At 41.2% G+C, this 19,908-nt stretch overlaps 1 protein-coding gene across 3 annotated transcripts in view; it reads right to left on the bottom strand.

Annotated features, from left to right (window-relative positions):
* Positions 1-414: 414 nt before the first annotated feature.
* ST8SIA5 (ST8 alpha-N-acetyl-neuraminide alpha-2,8-sialyltransferase 5) overlaps positions 415-19,908 on the bottom strand; it is a 56,307-nt gene continuing 36,813 nt past the window's right edge. For all 3 annotated transcript variants that reach the window (XM_019610293.2, XM_019610295.2, XM_010725162.2), the window contains 6 exons: positions 16,742-16,834; positions 14,878-14,964; positions 12,823-12,967; positions 11,050-11,162; positions 7,870-7,962; positions 415-6,527 (listed from right to left, as the gene is read on the bottom strand). In XM_019610293.2, the coding sequence (XP_019465838.1) occupies positions 6,059-6,527; positions 7,870-7,962; positions 11,050-11,162; positions 12,823-12,967; positions 14,878-14,964; positions 16,742-16,834 (1,000 nt within the window). In that variant the 3' untranslated portion in view covers positions 415-6,058. The remainder of the gene's footprint in view (positions 6,528-7,869; positions 7,963-11,049; positions 11,163-12,822; positions 12,968-14,877; positions 14,965-16,741; positions 16,835-19,908) is intronic.

The raw sequence follows: 19,908 nt of genomic DNA, 5'->3' as shown, positions 1-19,908 counted from the left end.
AAGAAGTTAAGGCTACAGAAGATCAGCCCCAGGAGGAGGGTTTACTCATCATGTAAAGGTGAGGACAGAGCAGTCAGGAAGGTGTTAAGCAGGTGAATCCTATGGATTGCAGAGGCTTTTCAGTACCTGTCTGTGTACAGCTTGCTACTTCTAGTAATAACTTATCTGTGTCCATGTGTATTGTTAAGATACCAAAATACTAAATTACATCTCTAATAGCATTTATATCATACGACCCTGCACATGCTTTTGTATGTCTGTAGATACACATGATGCTAGGACTGTAGTCTGCAGGGCTAATTGCCAGTTATGTGAACTGATTTCTCCCAGCTGAGCTTCCATCCCACTCTGTTCAGAGACACAGAACAGCAAAACACGAGCCTGAAGGCACAAAAAGTGGCTCAGACTTTCCCATAAAACTGTTAAAGTGGTTTATTCAATAGAATCAAATCATCTTTCAAACACAGTGATACAGACAAAAGAAAGTACCCTGATTACTGCTTTAGTTATGGCTTACATCAATTGATAGGCTTCCTATTACAACCATATTACAGCTACAGAAAGAAGCAAAAATTACAGGGTGGCAGAGGAAAAAAAAGAAAGGTGAGTCAATGGGCACAATGGCATTAACATCAGCATGAAATTACCACTGCTCCACTGGGGTTTGTCCAGTTTGTCATCACCGTACAGAAATGACAATTATGGAACAAGCTTTGTTTTTCCATGAGCCTGAGCTCCCTTAGCATGAAGATGCCATTTTTGATCCAGCATTTCTGGGCAACAGTGAGCATCTCCATAAGCTGTAGGGAGCACGGAGTGTCCTGGTCCATCTTAACACGTACAGTTTTAGGTAGAATGCTTCGAGAACCAGCCAACGCTTCGATTTTGTTGGCTTATTTTGTTGCCATTTTACATGCTAACACATTGTACGGTGGTTAGTACAGTTAAAAACACGCAGCAACTCACCCAAAGGTCAAACACCGAGAACATTTATGGCTTCTAAAGGGAAAGTCATAGAATCATAGAATCTTTATAATTCAAAAAGACCTCTAAGATCATCTAATCCAACGGTAAGTCGGACATATCAGCAACATATTTACAGCTTTCAATCCTTGAAATGCTGAGGCATATTAATCTTTCTTTAGGCTTCCCACTATGGCCTAGACCCACACTGCTGATGTTTCTCGTGCTCAGGCTTTAGGGAACATGAGAGATGCTCAAGCCTGGGATTCAGGCTCCCTCACTCCAAGGCGTACGTTTGGATTTTCCTTAAGATTCATTACAAAAGCACTCGTGTACAATTGCCTACGATTTGGGATACCATGCAAATAACACAGCAGCCTCACCCACATTAGATGGGATGACAGCAAGACATAAAACTGTAATAGCGCATGGGGGCAGGTTGGAGGTGAGGGCTGTGGGCTTGACTGACAAGCATTGGACCCATTGTTTTCCTGCTGAAGCCAAATGCACACTTTGTACTGGCCTCACTGGGAATCCTGCCTCCAATATGTCTGTATTACTGGAGAATGACATGCTGGCATTTCAAAGAAAGCAGAACAACCCCCCTTCTCTCACGGCATGTGATACGCATACACACAGCAGGGTGCAGGGGCTCACTGTGGTTTGGTGCATTTACACAACCGTGATGAAATGTTTTGCATAGATGAACTGGAAAGGATGGAAAGTGCAGGAATCTGGAAGGACGAGTGACATTCATGGCACTTCAGCTTCCAGACTGAGTTTGTTCTTTACACAAACCATTAAAAACACAGTGTTGCTACTGCGCTGTATCTACAATACATTAAAAACGTATTTGAAAACAAGTGAGTAAGAAACAAGGGCTGCTCCTCCTGCCCACAGCCTGCAGGCTGGCTCTGATGTACTCCAAATTTCCCATGAATTTCACTGGATTTTGGAAAAGACCCTCAGCATAAGTCCTGACTCTTTTATTCCTTGGCTCACTTCAGAATTTCCCAGGGACTTCGGCCTTTAGAGACTGCTGAATTTTGACAGGATTTCCTGTATGTGTGAAAGCTCCAAAGCTCACTGCATGCTTGGGTACAAACCAGACAGGAAGATCCCTTCCAAACTCACTTCTCACTGTCCAACCTTCTGCTCTGTAAAATTACAGCTTTGCTGACCAACAACCAGGGCCCAAAAGATTTAAAAGGATGGATTCTCTGTCATTTCACATCTCGGTGCTTTATCACCAATCTGAGACTGCTCTCTCCTGCTACACCAAAATGCAGAGGCCGCCTGCCCACGGAGCTCCATCACCACAAAAATTTCTGCATTCAGCAACATCTCCATTGCCCCGCAGAAAATAATTATATTCTCGGAAAAGTATCTCTTTTCTTAGAGTTATTTGTCCCCATCCAACCATCTGGAGTTGTGGTTGCAATCTCCCAGATTCCTTCTCTAAGGCTTTTCCTGGTGACAATGGACCTGCTGGAGCCAAAGAAGCCACCATGCCATGGCTCCCCACTCACAACACATGAGCTGGCTTTGAGCATTTTGTCTCTACCACAGGAGATATGCTAAAACATTGTAATAAATCTATCACTATTTCATCCATTCTGTCCACAAATCGAGAGCGAGCAGGTAAAGTATTTTGATTAAGTCTTTTTTTCACTTGATGACGGCACTGGTGGCCCATAAGCTCCTCTGTTGACCTGTCAAAGAGGAGCAGGCCTAGCCACGTTTTTCTGACTGAATTTGCATTGCCAATGTATGAAGATCTCAGGAACGTTTTAAGAGATTCCCATAAATAATACTAGAAGTTGGTGATTAATCCCCAGTATTGTAATTTTCTCTCTCCCTGCCTCAGAACTTCATATTCTCAGCAAGACAGCTGGGCTTACCATCTGAGCTCAGGATGAGAGCTGACAGCTTTTATTCATGGACCTCTGCATGGCTGAGACCTCCAGGCACCATCCCCATCCTCAGACCTCACTCCTGCAGGACAGCAGCAGGGATGTGGTTTTCCAGTGCCCAATGCAAAGTAAGGAAGCCAAGAACAATCTGAAAGCTTCCAAATTTCTGACAAAAATGCTATCACTTTTCAATTATTTTTTGAGCAACACCTGAAAAACAGATCAGAAAGCAAACGTTGCAGTATGCACTTCCTCTCAAGGACTTTTATATATACATTTCTTTAAGAATCTTTCTAGCTTGCGAATCACTCCCTGAATCTCATCTAATAAAGAATCATAGAATCACAAAGACCTTCAAGATCATCTAGACCAACATCCACCTACTACCAATACCACCAACATTTCCACACTAGACCATGTACTTTAGTACCACATCCAAACAACTTCAGGGACAGTGACTCCATCACCTCCCTGGGCAGCCTATTCCAGAACGTGACAACTCTTAAGGAGAGGAAATTTTTCTTAATATCCAAACCTGAACATCTCTTAGCACAACTGGAGGCCATTCCCTCTAGTCCTACCACTAAACATTGCCAGTATATACCTATGTACATCTCCACACAGACTGCTGAGATTGTTTCTGCAGTACGTATACAAATAAAATACCTATCAGCTGGAATGGGAGTTCTTTGCAGATGAAAGTTGCAGGACTGGGCCTTTGGTGCATATGTGCAAGTACCCTGCACGTGCATTTTAAAGTCATTAAAAAAATATAGTAGTTACAGATCTATAATCCATCAAAATCTAAACACAGTAAAACTGCACTTATACAGTGTAGCCTCGGTGAATTTACATTGCTAATTTATATGAAGCAAACAAAGGGAAGAAAATGTCTGTGTCCCTGCAATTAGAGGTTACTGTAATTACAGCTTCATTTATCCTTTTGCCTGACCAAAAAGTCCAGAAGAAATTTTGCAACCAAACAGGGGGATTTGCTCCATTTCTTTCCAAAACGTACCTCTTGCAATAGATCAGACTCCTTTTGTTCACTTCAATCAATATAGTGAAGAAAAACTCTTACCAAAGAGCGTATCCCCAGCCAAGCAGCAGCAGCAAAGCAAACCAAGTCACCACCAGACTCTCACTCAGGCAGAAGTGAGGTCCACAGGTGATGGCTTCATTATGATAAAGCTCAATAAACAGCAAGATGCCCAGCCCATGGGTCATGTTGCTCTCTACATAGCACTTCTGTTACAGCATTTCATTATCAAAGCCCTTTGCACATTAATTTACAAAACACAGCCAGGACAAAAATCTCTTTTGCTTATTAAATCAAGGAAACCATTTCACCTGCAGGTTCATTCTGGGTGCATTGTGACACAGTTCACCAACACACAGCTCTAGGACCAAAAGCACAAGACAAACACACAAAGCTGAAGCACAGGTCCTTTGCCTACCCCTGGCAGGTATTTACCAAGTTCTGACAATTAACAGAGTGCAAAAGAAATTCAGATTCCTGCACACCGTCCCGTGTCACTGCTGTATGGTCAGCAGGGACTTCTGGAATGGCAACTGCTGTGCTTCACTTCCTTTACACCGTTTCAAATGTAATGCGAGCAACTTTCAGAGCTGTCAGCACAGCACAGAGGCTTTAAAATAGCTTTGTGTGCTCATGCATTACAAAATCAAAATCCAATTCTGATTTGAACACAACCCTCAGAGAGGACAGGCAGTTCAAATTCCAAGTCTCTACAACCTGAAAAAGGACAAGACAAGAAAACAAGGAAAAGCACTGCACAACAGACCAAGTGCTTCACACTAATAACATACTTGAGGAAACTCTGTTCATCTTAACCATGCCGGCACAGCTGGACTGCAAACCTCACCCTCCTGTGCATGCAATCATACAGTAAGAGAGGGCATACATCTGCACCACGGTTCAGCAGTCAAAATAAATTCTGGCAGCACGTGGCATCTGTCCTCCACCAGGATTTTGCCAAGGTATCTGCATCAGGTGGAAAACCAAGCTTGGCATGACTAAGTTACACTGGTAACATTTCAAAGAATAAATCAGCCCTTTTATTTCTTCTAGTAACATTCTCAACACAAACAAATGCCACATTCAGACATCGTACTTCAAACCATTAATATCTTCACTATCTTTTAACTTCATTTCCTGCAAGTATTTATCACAGACATCTGAAAATATTTAAATCAACCTGTACAATAGTGGATCAGCACTCGATTACTCCTACAAAAGTCTTTTTTAAACTGAGAAGAATTTTTTTCCATCTAATGTTGCAATAATTGAATCAAAAATGAACTCAGAAAATCTAACTAGGCTAGCCTTCTCAATATTGAGTCCATGGAAAGCTTAAACAAGTGGGAAGGTCTCCAATCTGAAGCTGAGATGGTCACTGTAGAAGAAAGCACAGACGCTGCACATGTGTTAGCAAAAACGGAAAGAGTGTAGTGGGATAGAAACTGTTAACAGAGAAGGCCAGGCATGATATGAAGGAAGAAGAAAGAAGCTCTAGAGCAACCATACAACATGGCTGACACAGTGACCTGTATCTGCAAATGGCAGTTGAACATTCTCTTCTATCCCAGCTGAAAGGTTTCATAAGGTGACATTGTTTATTCCTATCACACCTATCTGCTATTTTTCACCAATACTTTGTGACGTTACAGAACAATGACTTCAAGTTGTACAGTTGCCCTTAAAACTACAATGCAAAGAGTATTTTCAAAAACTTAAATGCCAGAGAAGAGTGCTTTCAGTAAAACCTGACAGTGCCCCGCAGCACTCAACTCAGAAGCCTATGTAAAGTCGTGCAGTCTATGCTGAGATTCTCCATCCCCAATTCTCCTTAAAAGCTTGGTGATCTACTCCATGGTGAAATTACAGTTATATTTACGCGCTCTGTATATCTCTAAATCTATTGGAGATATGCTTCTCATCCAACCTGCTTCCCAAGGCAGTGCACATCCCAGGACAGAGGAGTTTTGCTTCACCCACACTGCTATGGACCCGACTCTGCTAGCAGGAAGGATGCTGGTCACATAGATCCTATGGGATGAATGCCTCAAGGAAATTTATATCAACTATTGCATAATCTCAGGGTGTACACAGGCCTCGAGTTCCTGGTGCACTTTTGGGAAGAAGGGAAGAAATGCCCTTGTCAACAGCAGCCGCAGGTTCCCGTGTGAACCCGCAGGATCCCCTTGCTGTGCATGTGCAGAAAGTTGAAGATTTCCGAGGGCATCGCATGAAAACCAGGGCGAGGCTTCACGTTGTCATAGTAGTGGTGAGTTATAAAAATCCCTGAGGGGTTCATGGGGAAGGCCCAGAAGCCAAAGAGGTGGACCTCTTCGCAGAGCTCCAGGGCAGCAGTCACCAGGATGAGTCCTGTGCTGATCCGCTTGGCCCGCACCCCTTGGCCCAGCCAGTAGCGCGAGACATTGATGAGATACTGGGGGTGAAAGTAGTACACAGCTTGCTGAGACTCAAAGTCATCCAGGACATACTTGACCCTGATGGAGACATCCGTGTTGCGTGTGTTATAGAAGGCCGGCAGCAGCACGGAGGCATTCTCATAAACCTGGAGCACGTCATAGAAAGGCTTCCTCCACTTCTCCAGCTTGTGAAACCTAAAGGGAAAAGGATGCAAGTGATATTCAGATCAGTACAGATCAGTTTGGACACATCAGGCTTTTATGAAAAAAATTCTGACGCAGAGGTAACTGAGATATGGCTCAATTAATGAGGAGGATATATTTAGATCTGTAGTCAAATCGTCAGTATGGAATGTAGGGCAAAGACATGGGGGACATTAAAAAAACACATTCTCCCCTCCTTTTCACAATGCATTTTGACAATGCTGTCATTGAACAATGCACGGACTTTGTTAATGTCTCACGTCTCCTCTTGTGAGTAATTTTTTCAGCTGTGTAACTCAATATGCAGAACAGGACATTACAGAAAAATGGCAAATGCCACAGAATCACAGAATGGCCAGGGCTGGAAGGGACCTCGAGGATCACAAATCTCCAAGCCCCTGCCACAGGCAGGACCTCCAACCTCCACATTCAATACCAGCCCAGGCTGCCCAAGGCCCCATCCAACCTGGCCTTGAACACCTCCAGGGATGGACGGGGCATCCACAGCCTCTCTGGGCAGCTGTTCCAGCGCCTCACCACTCTCTCTGTAAAGAACTTCCCCCTGACATCCAACCTTAATCTTCCCTCCTTCAACTTCAAACCGTTTCTCCTTGTCCTCCCCCTACCAAAGCAGAGCAAAAACATTTCCAGAATGCCTAACTGTGATATTTGAAAGAAAACCCCAAGGCAAGAATATGGTTTTATGTTGCTCAATAAATGAAACACATGTGCAAGGAAGGACAACAGAAATCAGTCCCATGGTCCCAAACCTGTCAGCAAGGTGGTACTAAACTATTAACAAATTAAGAATTGAAATCACTTGGTCAAACCTCGTATTTAAATGTTTTTGGTTTCGTTTTTGTTTTTTAAATATGGTGATGTGTATTACTTTACTTAAGCACTCAGGGTGGAATCCAGTCACTTCCAACCTAATGAGCCCCACCTGGGGCTTGCAGCACAATGTGGGATGGCTCTACTGTTATGTTTAGCCTTCAGCTTCCCACTCCCAACTATCAGTGTACAGGTTTAAATGTTCAGCACATTTCTTTAAGTTATTACTGTTTCCATGTACTGAATCATTTAAATTCAGAATGAAACCGAGGTTTTCAAGAACTGTGGAGATGTATCACCGGGGGCACGATGAAGATGGGTTGATGGTTGGACTCAATGATTTTAGTGGCCTTTTTGAAACTTAATGATTCTGTGATTCAGTAAGTTTCATAGTCTCAGTTCCAAGTAATACAGGGATAAAAATTCCCTTTAATAGTTGGGACTTAGTGAAAGATAGATTTGAAAACTGATAGGAGATGGAAACACGAAGAGCAGAGATGACCTCTCAGTAATGATGCTAGGATTGACAGTCACGACGTCCGTCTTCACCCCAACATCCGTTAAGTACTTCTCAGATATGGGAGGCAAATTGCATCTGTAAGGGAAAGAAATCAGTAAGAAATTCAAAAAAATTCCTTCTACCTCTTCAGCACTAGAAAGTAGACTTTATTCAGGTTCTTCCTCTAGTCTGCTGCAGCTGTCTCTTTTTCACAGAGGTAGCCAATGCTCATCCATTTTCATCTCTAACAGCAGTTTGGCTATTTACTTTGGCAATTAAGGAGCAGAACTGGGGCAAAGCCCCCAAGACAATCACCCTCTACAACCACAGATTTCTTCAGTAACAGCTGTGTTGTATTCCATAATTAATATAGATTTATTTTATACCCTAGAGAATTTAGGGGAAATGTTCCACAAGAAAGACATTGGGCCAATTTCTAATTAACCCAAAACAACCTGCTTCCCTCCCTTTTCCCTTTCACGTAGCTTCCAGCACTGTTTAAGAGCAGCAATTCTGTCTGTACAGATTTGACAAAGGACGTAAAAGCTATTAGGAGATGCGGCATGTGGGGACAGGGTTAGTGGGCATGGTGGGAATGGGCCACAATTGGACTTGGTGATCTTAGAGATCTTTTCCAACCTTAATGATTCTGTGATTCTAAGATCTGAAGACCTTCACCCTGTTCAGCCTCCACACATTCTGGCCTTGACCCAGATTCATCATCTTGCAAAATTTAGAGCATCCCTCAAGAGATGCTGAAGTTATAAAGCACACTCACACAAGCTCCACTTCCATTGGAAACTCCACTTAAAAAATAAAACAAACACCATCATGCTTTATCAGCGACAACATACTCATTCTTTCAGCTGTCTTACACTCAATTACATTCAATACCTCTGACAGTCTGGACTGAATAGCAGGAAACCATGAAAGAATTCAGCAGAAGCAATCTTAAGAATTTTCACAACATTACAGTGCAGTTGCCAGCTCTAAAAACATATTTTCTTCTTCACTTGCTAGCAGAGAAATGGACAAAAATCCTTCAAAGTCCTTCTCATATTCAGGAAACTCACATCTACTTCTCAGAGAGTCCTCCTTTATCAGGTCAGGCAGCTTTTTACACCACCTTCTCATGGGAGATGTTATTTCCAGCAGTTTTCTCTAAGAAGTCATACAACACCCTTCTGGAGCCCTCTGCCATCCTCAGCTCCACCCAGTACTGTACTCATTAGATTATATTTGAAAAACATTTTAAATATTCAGCTCCAATATTTTTAAACAGTCAACTCAAAGCAGGATTAAGAAAGTTCAGTTTTTTGACAGTGATAATTCCTTACAAAAGCTATACAGTGGGCTGTGGTTGGATCTGGGGATCTTGGAGGTCTTCTTAGCTTAATGCTTAGCTTCTTAGCTTAATGATTCTCTGATATTATATTTTGTAAAACTTCATCTTGCCCAACTCATCTTACAAAATTCAGAGCATCCCTCAAGACATGCTGAAGTTACTGAAACACACTCACACCAGCTTCACTTCCATAGGAAACTCTACTTAAAAAATAAATTCTACAACTCCAAAAACTCACCCCTGCAAAGGGAACAGTCACATCCCAGCACGCACTCAGAATCACTCCACTTGTTATCAGAGATCTCTGCTCTTGCCAGTAGATGGAGACAGACCATAACAACTGGTGAATGCAACTGCTGTGCATGCATTTTGTGCATTCCACTGCACTGTAGCTCACTGCTGTCAAAATCCATTCTGAAGAAAAATATTGGTTGCATCCCACTGACCACAAGGTCCTTGACAGTACAATGACTTTCCCAGGTGTCTTGGAGGTTCTGTGAAATGCTAGCAGTGCTCCATAGGCAGTTTTTGACATTTTGCTAGTGACAAAGACGGTGATTCCTAGCAGTCTCGTAAACTGGTGCAAGATTGATCTGTTCACACTTCTCTATAAACATAATTTTATTTTAAAATCGATGTCAGCAGACCGTAAGCTCCTTAATATGGCTTTAAGTGTAATTCTGGTCACAGATATTTTCAAGATGGCAAACCAGTTGGGGTTTTTTGCATAAGTAGCGATATGCTTACTCTTATATACTTCATTTCTACTCAAGTCTCTATTTAACAAATACCAAACACCAAAAGAAATCCAATTCCAACTCCTACGCTGTGCACTGCTGTGTTCTTTTTGTGTGGGTGTGATCCAGGAAAGAGTCACAGTGGTAAGAAGGGACCTCCACTGAAAGTTCTTGTGCACAAGGGATGACATTTGCTGCCCACATTTCCACTTCCATTCAACAGTTTGTCACTTTTAGGCATAACATGTACCTTCAAATCAATCATATGGCGATACAACACAGAAGAAAGAAACCTGCTATACTTATTCAATGTATGCACTGTACAAGAGTCCTTTAAACTGAAGGAAATTATGTGAAGCCTAGATTATTTCACAGATTAAAATTAGGACAACAGATTAATGTAGAGTGGGCACAAGACATAAGGGTCTGAAAATAATGGATAGTGAATGTAGGACTTCTACATCGTCACTTTTCATTTGATGTCAAGTTTAGAATGCAATGACTTGCATTTAAACTAATTTTTGATGGTATAAAGCTGGAGAAATTCATTGATTTAAGAACACTTATTTTAAGCTTAGAAAAATGTACCTGAAGTCAGAAAATGGGCCAAGAGAAGTCAAATGATATTCTTTTCTATAAAGCAGGTCATGGATCTGTGAACTAGCTGTCATGTGCCACGACCCAGACAGAGAGCTTAGCAGGATGCAGAGAAGGATTAGACGTGCTTAAGAATAATAAAAGTAACTCTCCTTCATATTAAGGATGATGAAAATACACAAGACTTTGTGCCTGGGCAAATGTCTGTGCAAGGATAAATCTACAACTTGGGTAAGGGGGCAAGAGGAACAAGAACATCAAATGCTGTCAATAAGTCAGTTAGTGTCCACATGGAGTTAGAAAGAAATAACACCTTGAATCTTAAGTTTAAAACAAATATTATACAGGGAAGTTTTTCTTTGAAATATCATCATGTTGTGCAAGAAGCAGACTTGACTTGGTCAGTTTGTAAACGCAGAGTTTCCACTTGAGAGGGAATAGCTCTGCAGTCCTTCATATGCTAGTAGAACAGGAACCAAATGAACAAACACACAAAGTCTGTACCGAAACACGAAGTCTGCACTGTCAATCTCTCGGCCACATCTGCTGTTCTTCAGGATCCCCCCATTCCCAACCACTGCACATTTCTTGAACTGGGAGCGGTGGTATGGCATATCCTGCAACATTAGAGAATGTAGGTTAATCACCTCCTGAAGCACAGAGCAAGAAGACTTTCTATTATTCCTCTTTTTTTTCCTTTTTCTCTTTAGTTTCTCTTTTTTGTTGTTGTTTTTTTGTTGTTGTTTTGGTTTGGTTTTTTTGGGTGCAGCCGCATCTTGATGCAAATGCACTCATCATAGGAAGCTGACAACATTCCCTTGGTGCACATAAACAGATGGAAACGTTATCTGTGCAATTAGAAGTGCTGTGAGAAACTAACTCTGAATGAAACACACAAAACTCTCTTTGCTCAGACTTAATAACGGAAGAAGTCATTTTAGCAACACACTTTCCCTTCCGATTTACACACAGGGGCATGAACCATAAACCTACAGCACACAAGATGCTGATGCCCTTTGGAGAAGTCTGCAGATCCCAGAGCAGATGGTGAAGCCCAGGAGGTCTCTCTAAACCTGCACATTACAGCTATTTATCAAAACTGAGCCTAAATGTTAGTGCTTGCTGCCACTAACTGTACCAACAGCATTAATTAATAATAATTAGCTTTTTTACCACTGCTGCTGCCAGAAGCCAGAATGAGTGACAACCCCATCTCAGAAAGCAGAACAGGGCCATTAGGGTACTGCACCCAACAAGTATGTACAGACGTGTTTATGTAAGCACAAGAGTGCTCTTTTTTGTACATACATATTTTATCAGTAATTTCATGCTGCAAACTACGGAGAGATGTGATAATGGCATAACATTTCTAGGTGATTATCTCCAGGATTTTTCCATACCATTCAGTGCGCTACCTTAGGCAGTATTCAGAAAACCAACACACTAAAAGTGGTTAGACCTTCAAAGTCAACATTAGTAACAGAATCGTATGTACTTAAATTCAGTATTTTCCTCCCTTTCTGAAAGGGACAAATTGCAGTTATCCCTTCCAAATATCCCACGTTAAATTCAGGATCAATCAGTAGTCACATAAGATGACTTCTGCACATCAGTACAAGTGCAGAGGGACTGCCCACCAGTTACGTTTGCACTTTGGCCCTCAGCTCATGGGTTATTTGTTAGAAAGGTTTTGAATAATCTTTATGATGAATATGTTTAAAAATATTACAACCTACTGACAGATAAGCTACAACAGGGATAAAAAATAGTCATTGTGAATCTGAGTTATAAAGTAAACAAGCCCATTAAAAAGCAAACCGATGGCAAATGCTGGATTTATTACATGTGAATATTGTACTTTAAAAGTAAGTTGGGTTTATGTTCTGAAGGAAAATGCTTATACATTGCATGCTAGCCCAGATGAAAACAGGATAATCAATTGAAATGTTGTATCACAAATAAACAAAGTATTGAAAAGTATAAGCAATGATGTCTGGACAAATGCTAAGCAGCTATTTGCTTAGACTGGATATAAGGAAGAAGTTTTTTGGATAAGGGTGATGATTCAACAGAACTGACTGCTCCTGGAGATGCTGGACAGGGGCTTTGAGCACCTGATAGAGCTGTGGGTGTTCCTGTTCACTGCATGGAGTTGGACCTGATGGCCCTTAAGGGCTCCTTCCAACTCAAACGATTCTGTGATTCTAAATGTGTCCTCAGCATAATATGCAATTAAGCAAGCAGAGTGAAGTTAGTTTAGTAGATGAACAGAGGCACCTTTGGAAACATTTTGAAGATTTCTTGGTTGATGTGGAAGATCCCACTGGTATCCACTTCGTACTTCAGCTTAGTTCCCAACGGAGTGTTTTTCTGAGTGGTGAACAAGAAGGCAGGGGCATTGCAACACCTCGACAGTGAAGATCTGGAACATGAAAAAGAGAGAAATGAGATCTAGGAGGCGATAGTGTGTTTTAAGATTTGCAGTTACTATTATTGCTAACAAGGCATTTTTTGAGGAAAAAAAACACCTCCTTTTAACAATATGGGGGATAAAATGGTGGTTTTTCCTTTAGAAAATCAAAGGTTCAGAGAAATCCACAAGTGATCTGATCTGCTCTACATCCCCAAGCTGAGCTTATGCCACCTATATCCCATGGAAAACATCTTCATTAATTAGCCCCTTTCTGTGTCAGAGGGCTACCATCTTTTGCAAATTATTCACTCATCACTGAACAGGAAATACAGGGGTTCAAGTCTTCATCTGGGGATGAATCTCAGACAAATGTCCAATATTTTCTTTGTCACTGGTACAAAAGAGCAGATATTCCAAAGTAAACAAAAACAGCTTTGAAATCTCAAAAATGGGATTCATGTCATGGGAGAAAACCCAAGTTTAATATACGAAATATACATAGGAAAAGCAGTTGTCCAAATAAGGTTCCATTCCCTGATGCTCTTCTCTTTTTCCTTGGAACTGAAAGCCCTGACTGGATAATCTCACTCCAGTGCCAGTTTGTTTCAGTCGATGCACCTTGTCCTTTTAATGAAAAATACATGTTATGGTCCACACATAAACATGAACTCAAGGCCAAATGCCCACATTAGGTACCTTGCCTCCAGGGTATGTGACCTCAGTAGGAGCTGAAAGGCAAAGTCATTTTGCTCTGTGGGTTTTATTATAAGAATTGGAAAAGAAACACAGAATAATGCAAACATTTCAGTGATGTTCAGTTACTGTTATATACTTGGCTGAAGCAGAATAACATCATATGACAATCAGAACAAGGCAGCAACTGAGACTGTATGAATCAGTGAGTAATTCCAAATAATGAAATCACTAAGTAAATGCAGGTAGTCATATTAAACTGTGATATCTGAGATATGAAAATGTTCTTCATTAGTTCTGCATTTCTTAAGGTCAATGTCTGACAGCTGACTGAGAATGACCATCCAGAAATTGCTTTCTTCAGTCTAGATTTTCATGCTTTCCCCTTTTGAACTGCTAAGTATCTCCAAGGGATCTGTGAGATAAAAGGCTCTAATTGTGCTTAGCTCTTTTCTTGGTCATAATGGGCTTCGAGAACTGCCTATCAGATATTTTATAGAAAAAATATACATTAAAAACATGTATGTGGAGCTCACATCAGAAAAAAATGCTAGAAGTCTGTGGCTAACAATTAGTTATTTTAAAAGATGTTAGTGACCTACTCAGCACATTCTCTCACTAATTCATATCAGCTTTTTCCTGTAATCATGAAAGAGAATTTGGGAGAAATCTGCAGGTCCTCATTCTAAATAAGAGCTTTGAACCACACCAGTGACTTACAGAACTCTAGTCTATATTCTGCTTCGAAATCATAGAATCATAGAATCATAGAATCATAGAATGGCTGTGGTCAAAAGGGACTCCAAGGATCAAGTTCCAACCCCCTGCCACAGGTAGGGCCACCAGCCTCAAGATCTGGTACTAGACCTGGTTGTACAGGGCCCCATCCAACCTGGCACTGAACACCTCCAGTGATGGGGCATCCACAGCCTCTGTGGGCAGCTGTTCCAGCACCTCACTACTCTCACTGTGAAGAAGTTCCCTCTGACATCTAACCTAAACCTTGCCGCCTTGAACTAAATCATGCGTTTCTCTAGATGCACTCAAACACAGCCCTTGAACATTCAAGTGTTTTGGGGCTTAATTCTACTGCTGCCTTCACGAGATCAGTTTCACAAACTGTGTCTTGAAATGCAATCCATATTGAATGTCTGGCATCTCCATAGGAAGCTAAATTCAGACTGAAGTAAATCTTGCACAGCCCCATCACTGTGGAGCATTCTTACTTGAATATGTTGGCTTCTGTGACATTCATCTCCCATTTGCACATCTGTAGGCTCTTCCACCTGTCAAATAATTCGGTTTGTTTCACCCTAAAAGATAAAAAGAAAGAAAAACAGAATTCACTTTATGACATGGAATTCGCTTCCTTCAATAGGGCAAACAAGTCAGTCTATTCAGTACAAAACTTATCTTTTAAATTATCTTTTCCTCCTTAGACATAGCAACACTAAGCCTTGTATATACAGGTATTGGTGGAGCACACCAGAGGTCTGAGAATTCTTCAAGGCTCATAGGCCTTAATGAGTTCTCTTCAGGTTTGAGGGCTTTGAATGTTCTAATAAAACGAAGGCTTTTAAGATAATTATATATTTAAAATGAGTAGCACTTAGGATTTCCCAGGCTGTGGAAGCTACAGGAAGGAACTAGGTCATATTGTACTTTCCATAGCCCCCCAGAGCATATTAACTTGGAAATCTTCCATTACCATATGGGCTGACTTAGGAAGCACCGCAGAAAGAAACACATCAGAAGAACTGAGCATAACGAAAGAGGTCAGTGTCAAATGGCTGTCACAGAGTAAGGCTAACTTGATCCCACTGAGCAGGAGTCCGCTATCTTTTGTGTACCATTGGAAAAGATGAAAAGTCTCTGTGCCATCTGATAAGTATGCAGAAAAGCGATTCAAAACTCACCATCTTCAGCAGAACACTGGCAGAAGTATCACATTCTCACCCCTTCCATTTATTTTTAAGCACTGCATGTCAGCAGGCAGTGCAAAGTTGCTACCCTTGTATCCTTCATCCAGTACCAAATGCAGAAGACAAGGACATAACCTACATTCTCTTGAGGACGAAGTCAGTGAGGGAGTCATGCTCAAAATTCATATAGTCCTGGAGCAGGAATCCAGTTCTGCAGCCTCGACTGCTTAGAGCTCTGCATTTGTACAGCTGCACTTTCAGCTGAGACTATCAGTTCACAGAATTAATAAGCCTTGTGGATTGTAGATGACTACAGCATGATTTTAGATATAGGAAGGGACTAGGCATAATGTGAGTATCTAAAGTCACTGACAGCTGAAAATGCAGAGGGTCAGTACAGAAACATTCCATTTTGCTTTGTGCAATCAGCTCCATGAGCAACCTGTATGTTTTGACTGACTCTATCTGGTTCCATGGGTACGTCCCAGTCAACTCATTAGTTTCCTGGTATTTATGTAGGACCACAGAAGACAAAATGCAGCTGAATGTATATATATATATATATTTTATCTCTCAGAACACACATTTCCATAATTTTTACTTTGTTACTACTGAAACTCACTGCTGAAAGAAATTAGGGTAGTCAAAAGGACAAATGGGCTCAGTAAAGATCTAAATAAATTATTAGGAAGGTTTACTGCCCTCTCTGACTGCTAGACACCACCTACCACTTAGAGTCACTATACCAGAATTTGTTATCTGGTAGGGCTAATTTTTTTTCCGTGTTCCTTAGCATTCACTTCTAGCCACTGCCAACGATGGAGCATGAGGCTAGACACACTTCCATTACTTTGTCTATTCTCACTCTTCGCTTACCTTTAGTAAACAAACTGGATAGAAATCGTATTGTAACACTGTGTTTGATTCCAAATTATGATACCAGGCCTGACTAAAATGTCTCAGTGTGCTTAAAAGCCTTGTTTTTTTTCTCAAATGGACATCAAACAGCATTCAAATGTCATTACTTACACATGAACACATAAGAGAATCTCAGGTGAGATCCCTAGTGATAGGATCTCCTGCACCTTACATCCTTGACAACTTTATTGCAAGTTGCCATTTTCATCCTGTCTGGAAAGCAATCTCCTTAGCAAACATTCACACTTACATAGACAAAACCTTCACCGCAATGATGTCCTGTCGCAATTCCAGGCATTTGGTGGAGTTGTATTCCAGTGGCCCTTCATAAAACTCGAAATACCTGAAGAAGAACAAAAACAAAGACTATTTATAAGCCTGAGACTAGGTTACTTATCTTACACGTCAACAGAAATGTGCTTTAAGTTCTCATTTGTGATCTCTAACCGATGTGAGACCACAACAACTGGCTCAAAGGCAGTTATTACTTCCAGCAAAACACAGATGTCATTGCTGACTGTAGAACAGCCACCCATCCTCAGCCCTTTAGAGATTCAAATGCTAATTTGAGATGTTCAAGAAGGAGCACTCAGCAGTTTCCATTAAGCTAACTCAAACTAAATGGATAGCTTTTCAAACAGCATCCAATACAACTTGCTATGATGCCAGATCAGTTCATGTCTCCAGTAGGCACCATCAAGGGCCAGATGCATTTTTCAATGCGTAGCACATGACTGATGCCACTGAAGGTCAAGCAAAAAGTGCTGATCACTTATGGAACACTATTCCCATCTTTTGTCTAAACGTTCTGAGAATTAAAAATAAACAGCTCCTTAAATTCTTAGCAAAGTGCTGAAGGTTTCGCCTTGTCTGTGTAGAGTGTTGCATAGCTCAATGCAGCTGAGCTTTTCCTCAAGTTTTACTTAATCAGTATATTCAGAGGAGAAGGGGAGCCAGGACTTTCTTCTCAAAAAGTTTGAGATGTTTTTGAGAACAACAGAATTAGGATGTTCGGACATATCAGATCTGACAATTCTAATCCTAATTAAAATCTGACAAAAATATTTACTTTTTTGGTCACGTTCCTCCACTTCAACCATCAGACTGAAAAAAAGGAGAGAAAAAAGACAATGGCAGGAACTCAGTTATATGAGTCAGAGAAAGTCTAGGCTGGCCACTGAATTCTTTGAGACCGTACCAAAATTACAAAAATAATTTAGGGTTTAAGCCAAGCTCTGTGTCTCTTTCACTCCATCACTGTAAGTCTGTGCTAAAACTCAAGAACTGCTCGTATCCATAAGACAATATGATGAAGAAGTACAACTGAATGACCTGGGGAAGCAGTATTACAACAGAAGCCAGATGAAGCGATTCTGATGAATCCTTCAAAATCTCAAATTCAAAACCCTCTAACTTCAATGTGTCCTCTGAATTTTCAATAAGAAGAGTACTAGATTCCTGTAAGAACTTTATTTAAGCCATCGTTGGTAATGTAATATTTTGGTGTGGCAACATTTGAAAATTAAATCAAAGATCATGTTTGATCTGAACTTCTGTTCAGTTTCCAATATAAAACACTTTAAGATATTCAAGGGGGAATACAGAAGTAAGAAAACCTTAGTGGTTCATGTTTCTGGTTAGCAGCAAAATCTTGAGGGACCCAAATGTTGACCTCTTCTTGAGAAGAGTGCTAAGTACTGACACAGTGGAACTGCTGGAAGACAGCACGCCCGAAAAATATCTCCAGGAATCTCCATGAGGTCCTCCTAATGCCAGAACTACCCCAAGGCATTCTGAATTTTTCCTTTTAAGTAAATCCAGAAATTGACGTGATAAAGCTAGGAAGAGAGAAAAACACAAAAGGGAGAAAGGGACTATGGTCTGTGACTGGAAAAAGCCCAAAGCTTTCCACAGAAACCTGCCACCAACTGTGGACATCTCTAACTAGTCAAAAACTGCTTGAAGTTTGTCCTTCAACACAGGATTTCATCACTTCGACTTTGCCCAGTCCCAACCACTGTGATTCTGTGAAGGACAGAATCCTTGAGACCAAGAAGAAGGATCCCATGCTGAGAAATGGCAGGAGTAGAACACCAAAAATTCATAATAAGGAAGTAAATTGATTACTGTCAAGAACTGTAGAATCATAGAATCACCAAGGTTAGAAAAGACCTCCAAGATCATCTAGTCCAACTGTCCACATACCACCAACATTTCTCCACCAAATCAAGTCCCTTAGTACCACTTCTACACGTTTCTTGAACCCTTCCAGGGAAAATTTACAGGTGAAAGAAGCCCAACAATCTTTTAAAAATGTGACTATGCTAAAGTATGCTTTTCAAGGCAAGAAACACATTTTTATGAGTTCTGCAGAGGAAATAACGAATTTGAAGTGTTGCGTAACTACTGATTAACCTGGGAAAAGACTTCTTCAGCTCCCAGAAGGAGGATGGAAGTCATCAACATGAGTGGTCTCCCACCAAAGCCCCTGGGCTCTCTTTCTGACTCAATTATCCACCTGGACATTCAGCCTTTATTGAAGACCAGATGAAATCCATTGCACTGTTACATATCCCGTGTGCTTGTGGAGCTGGAGCTGAGCAACTTGTCTATTACAAAAGTTGCTCCAGCTGAAACTGGTTGAAGAGCTCATCTGGTTGAGCAAGATCAGAGCTTGATGTACTCAAGATAAATTCCCAAAGCTGCTTTCACAGGACTTCCACTCAGATGTCAAACAGCAAGTAATCACATGGGAAAGCTGGCTGCAACCCACAGCATAGCAGACAAAGATATCCTTTTATGAAAAAGATGAAATTTCCTGCATTCTAGAAACTCTATTTGGTCACTTCTTGTTTACCTTGTCCACGAACAAAAAAAAGAGAAAAGAAGGATGTGCTACTGAGAGACAGAAGAACAAAGAGGAAAGGACTGCACAAAAAATAAACTGTTTCTGGTTCTTCCAGGAAACTCATGAAGCAGCAATCCATTTGTAATAGTTGTAACAATATAACTACAGGCTGGTGAGCCTCACTTCTGTGCCTGGGAAGATCATGGAGCAGATCCTCCTAGAAGCTATGTTAAGGCACATACTAGATAAAGAGGTGATTCAAGACAGCCAACATGGCTTCACCAAGGGCAGATCGTGCCTGACCAATCTGGTGGCCTTTTATGATGGAGTGACAGCTTCGGTGAATGGGGGAAGGGCAATGGATGTCATCTACCTGGATTTCTGCAAAGTCTTTGATATGGTTCCTCACAATGGAGAGGTGCGGATTTGAAGGATGGACTGTTTGATGGATTAGAAATTGGTTGGCTGGACGCAGCCAAAGGGTTGTGATCAATGGTTCTGTGTCAGGGTGCAGGCTGGTCAAAAGCCATGTCCCTCAGGGGTCGGTCTTGGGACCGGTGCTCTTCAAC

Source organism: Meleagris gallopavo, chromosome Z (genome assembly GCF_000146605.3).
Source record: "Meleagris gallopavo isolate NT-WF06-2002-E0010 breed Aviagen turkey brand Nicholas breeding stock chromosome Z, Turkey_5.1, whole genome shotgun sequence".
NCBI lineage: Eukaryota > Metazoa > Chordata > Aves > Galliformes > Phasianidae > Meleagris > Meleagris gallopavo.
Note: the sequence above shows the minus strand (reverse complement) of the source record. Positions and strands in the feature narration are given on the sequence as shown.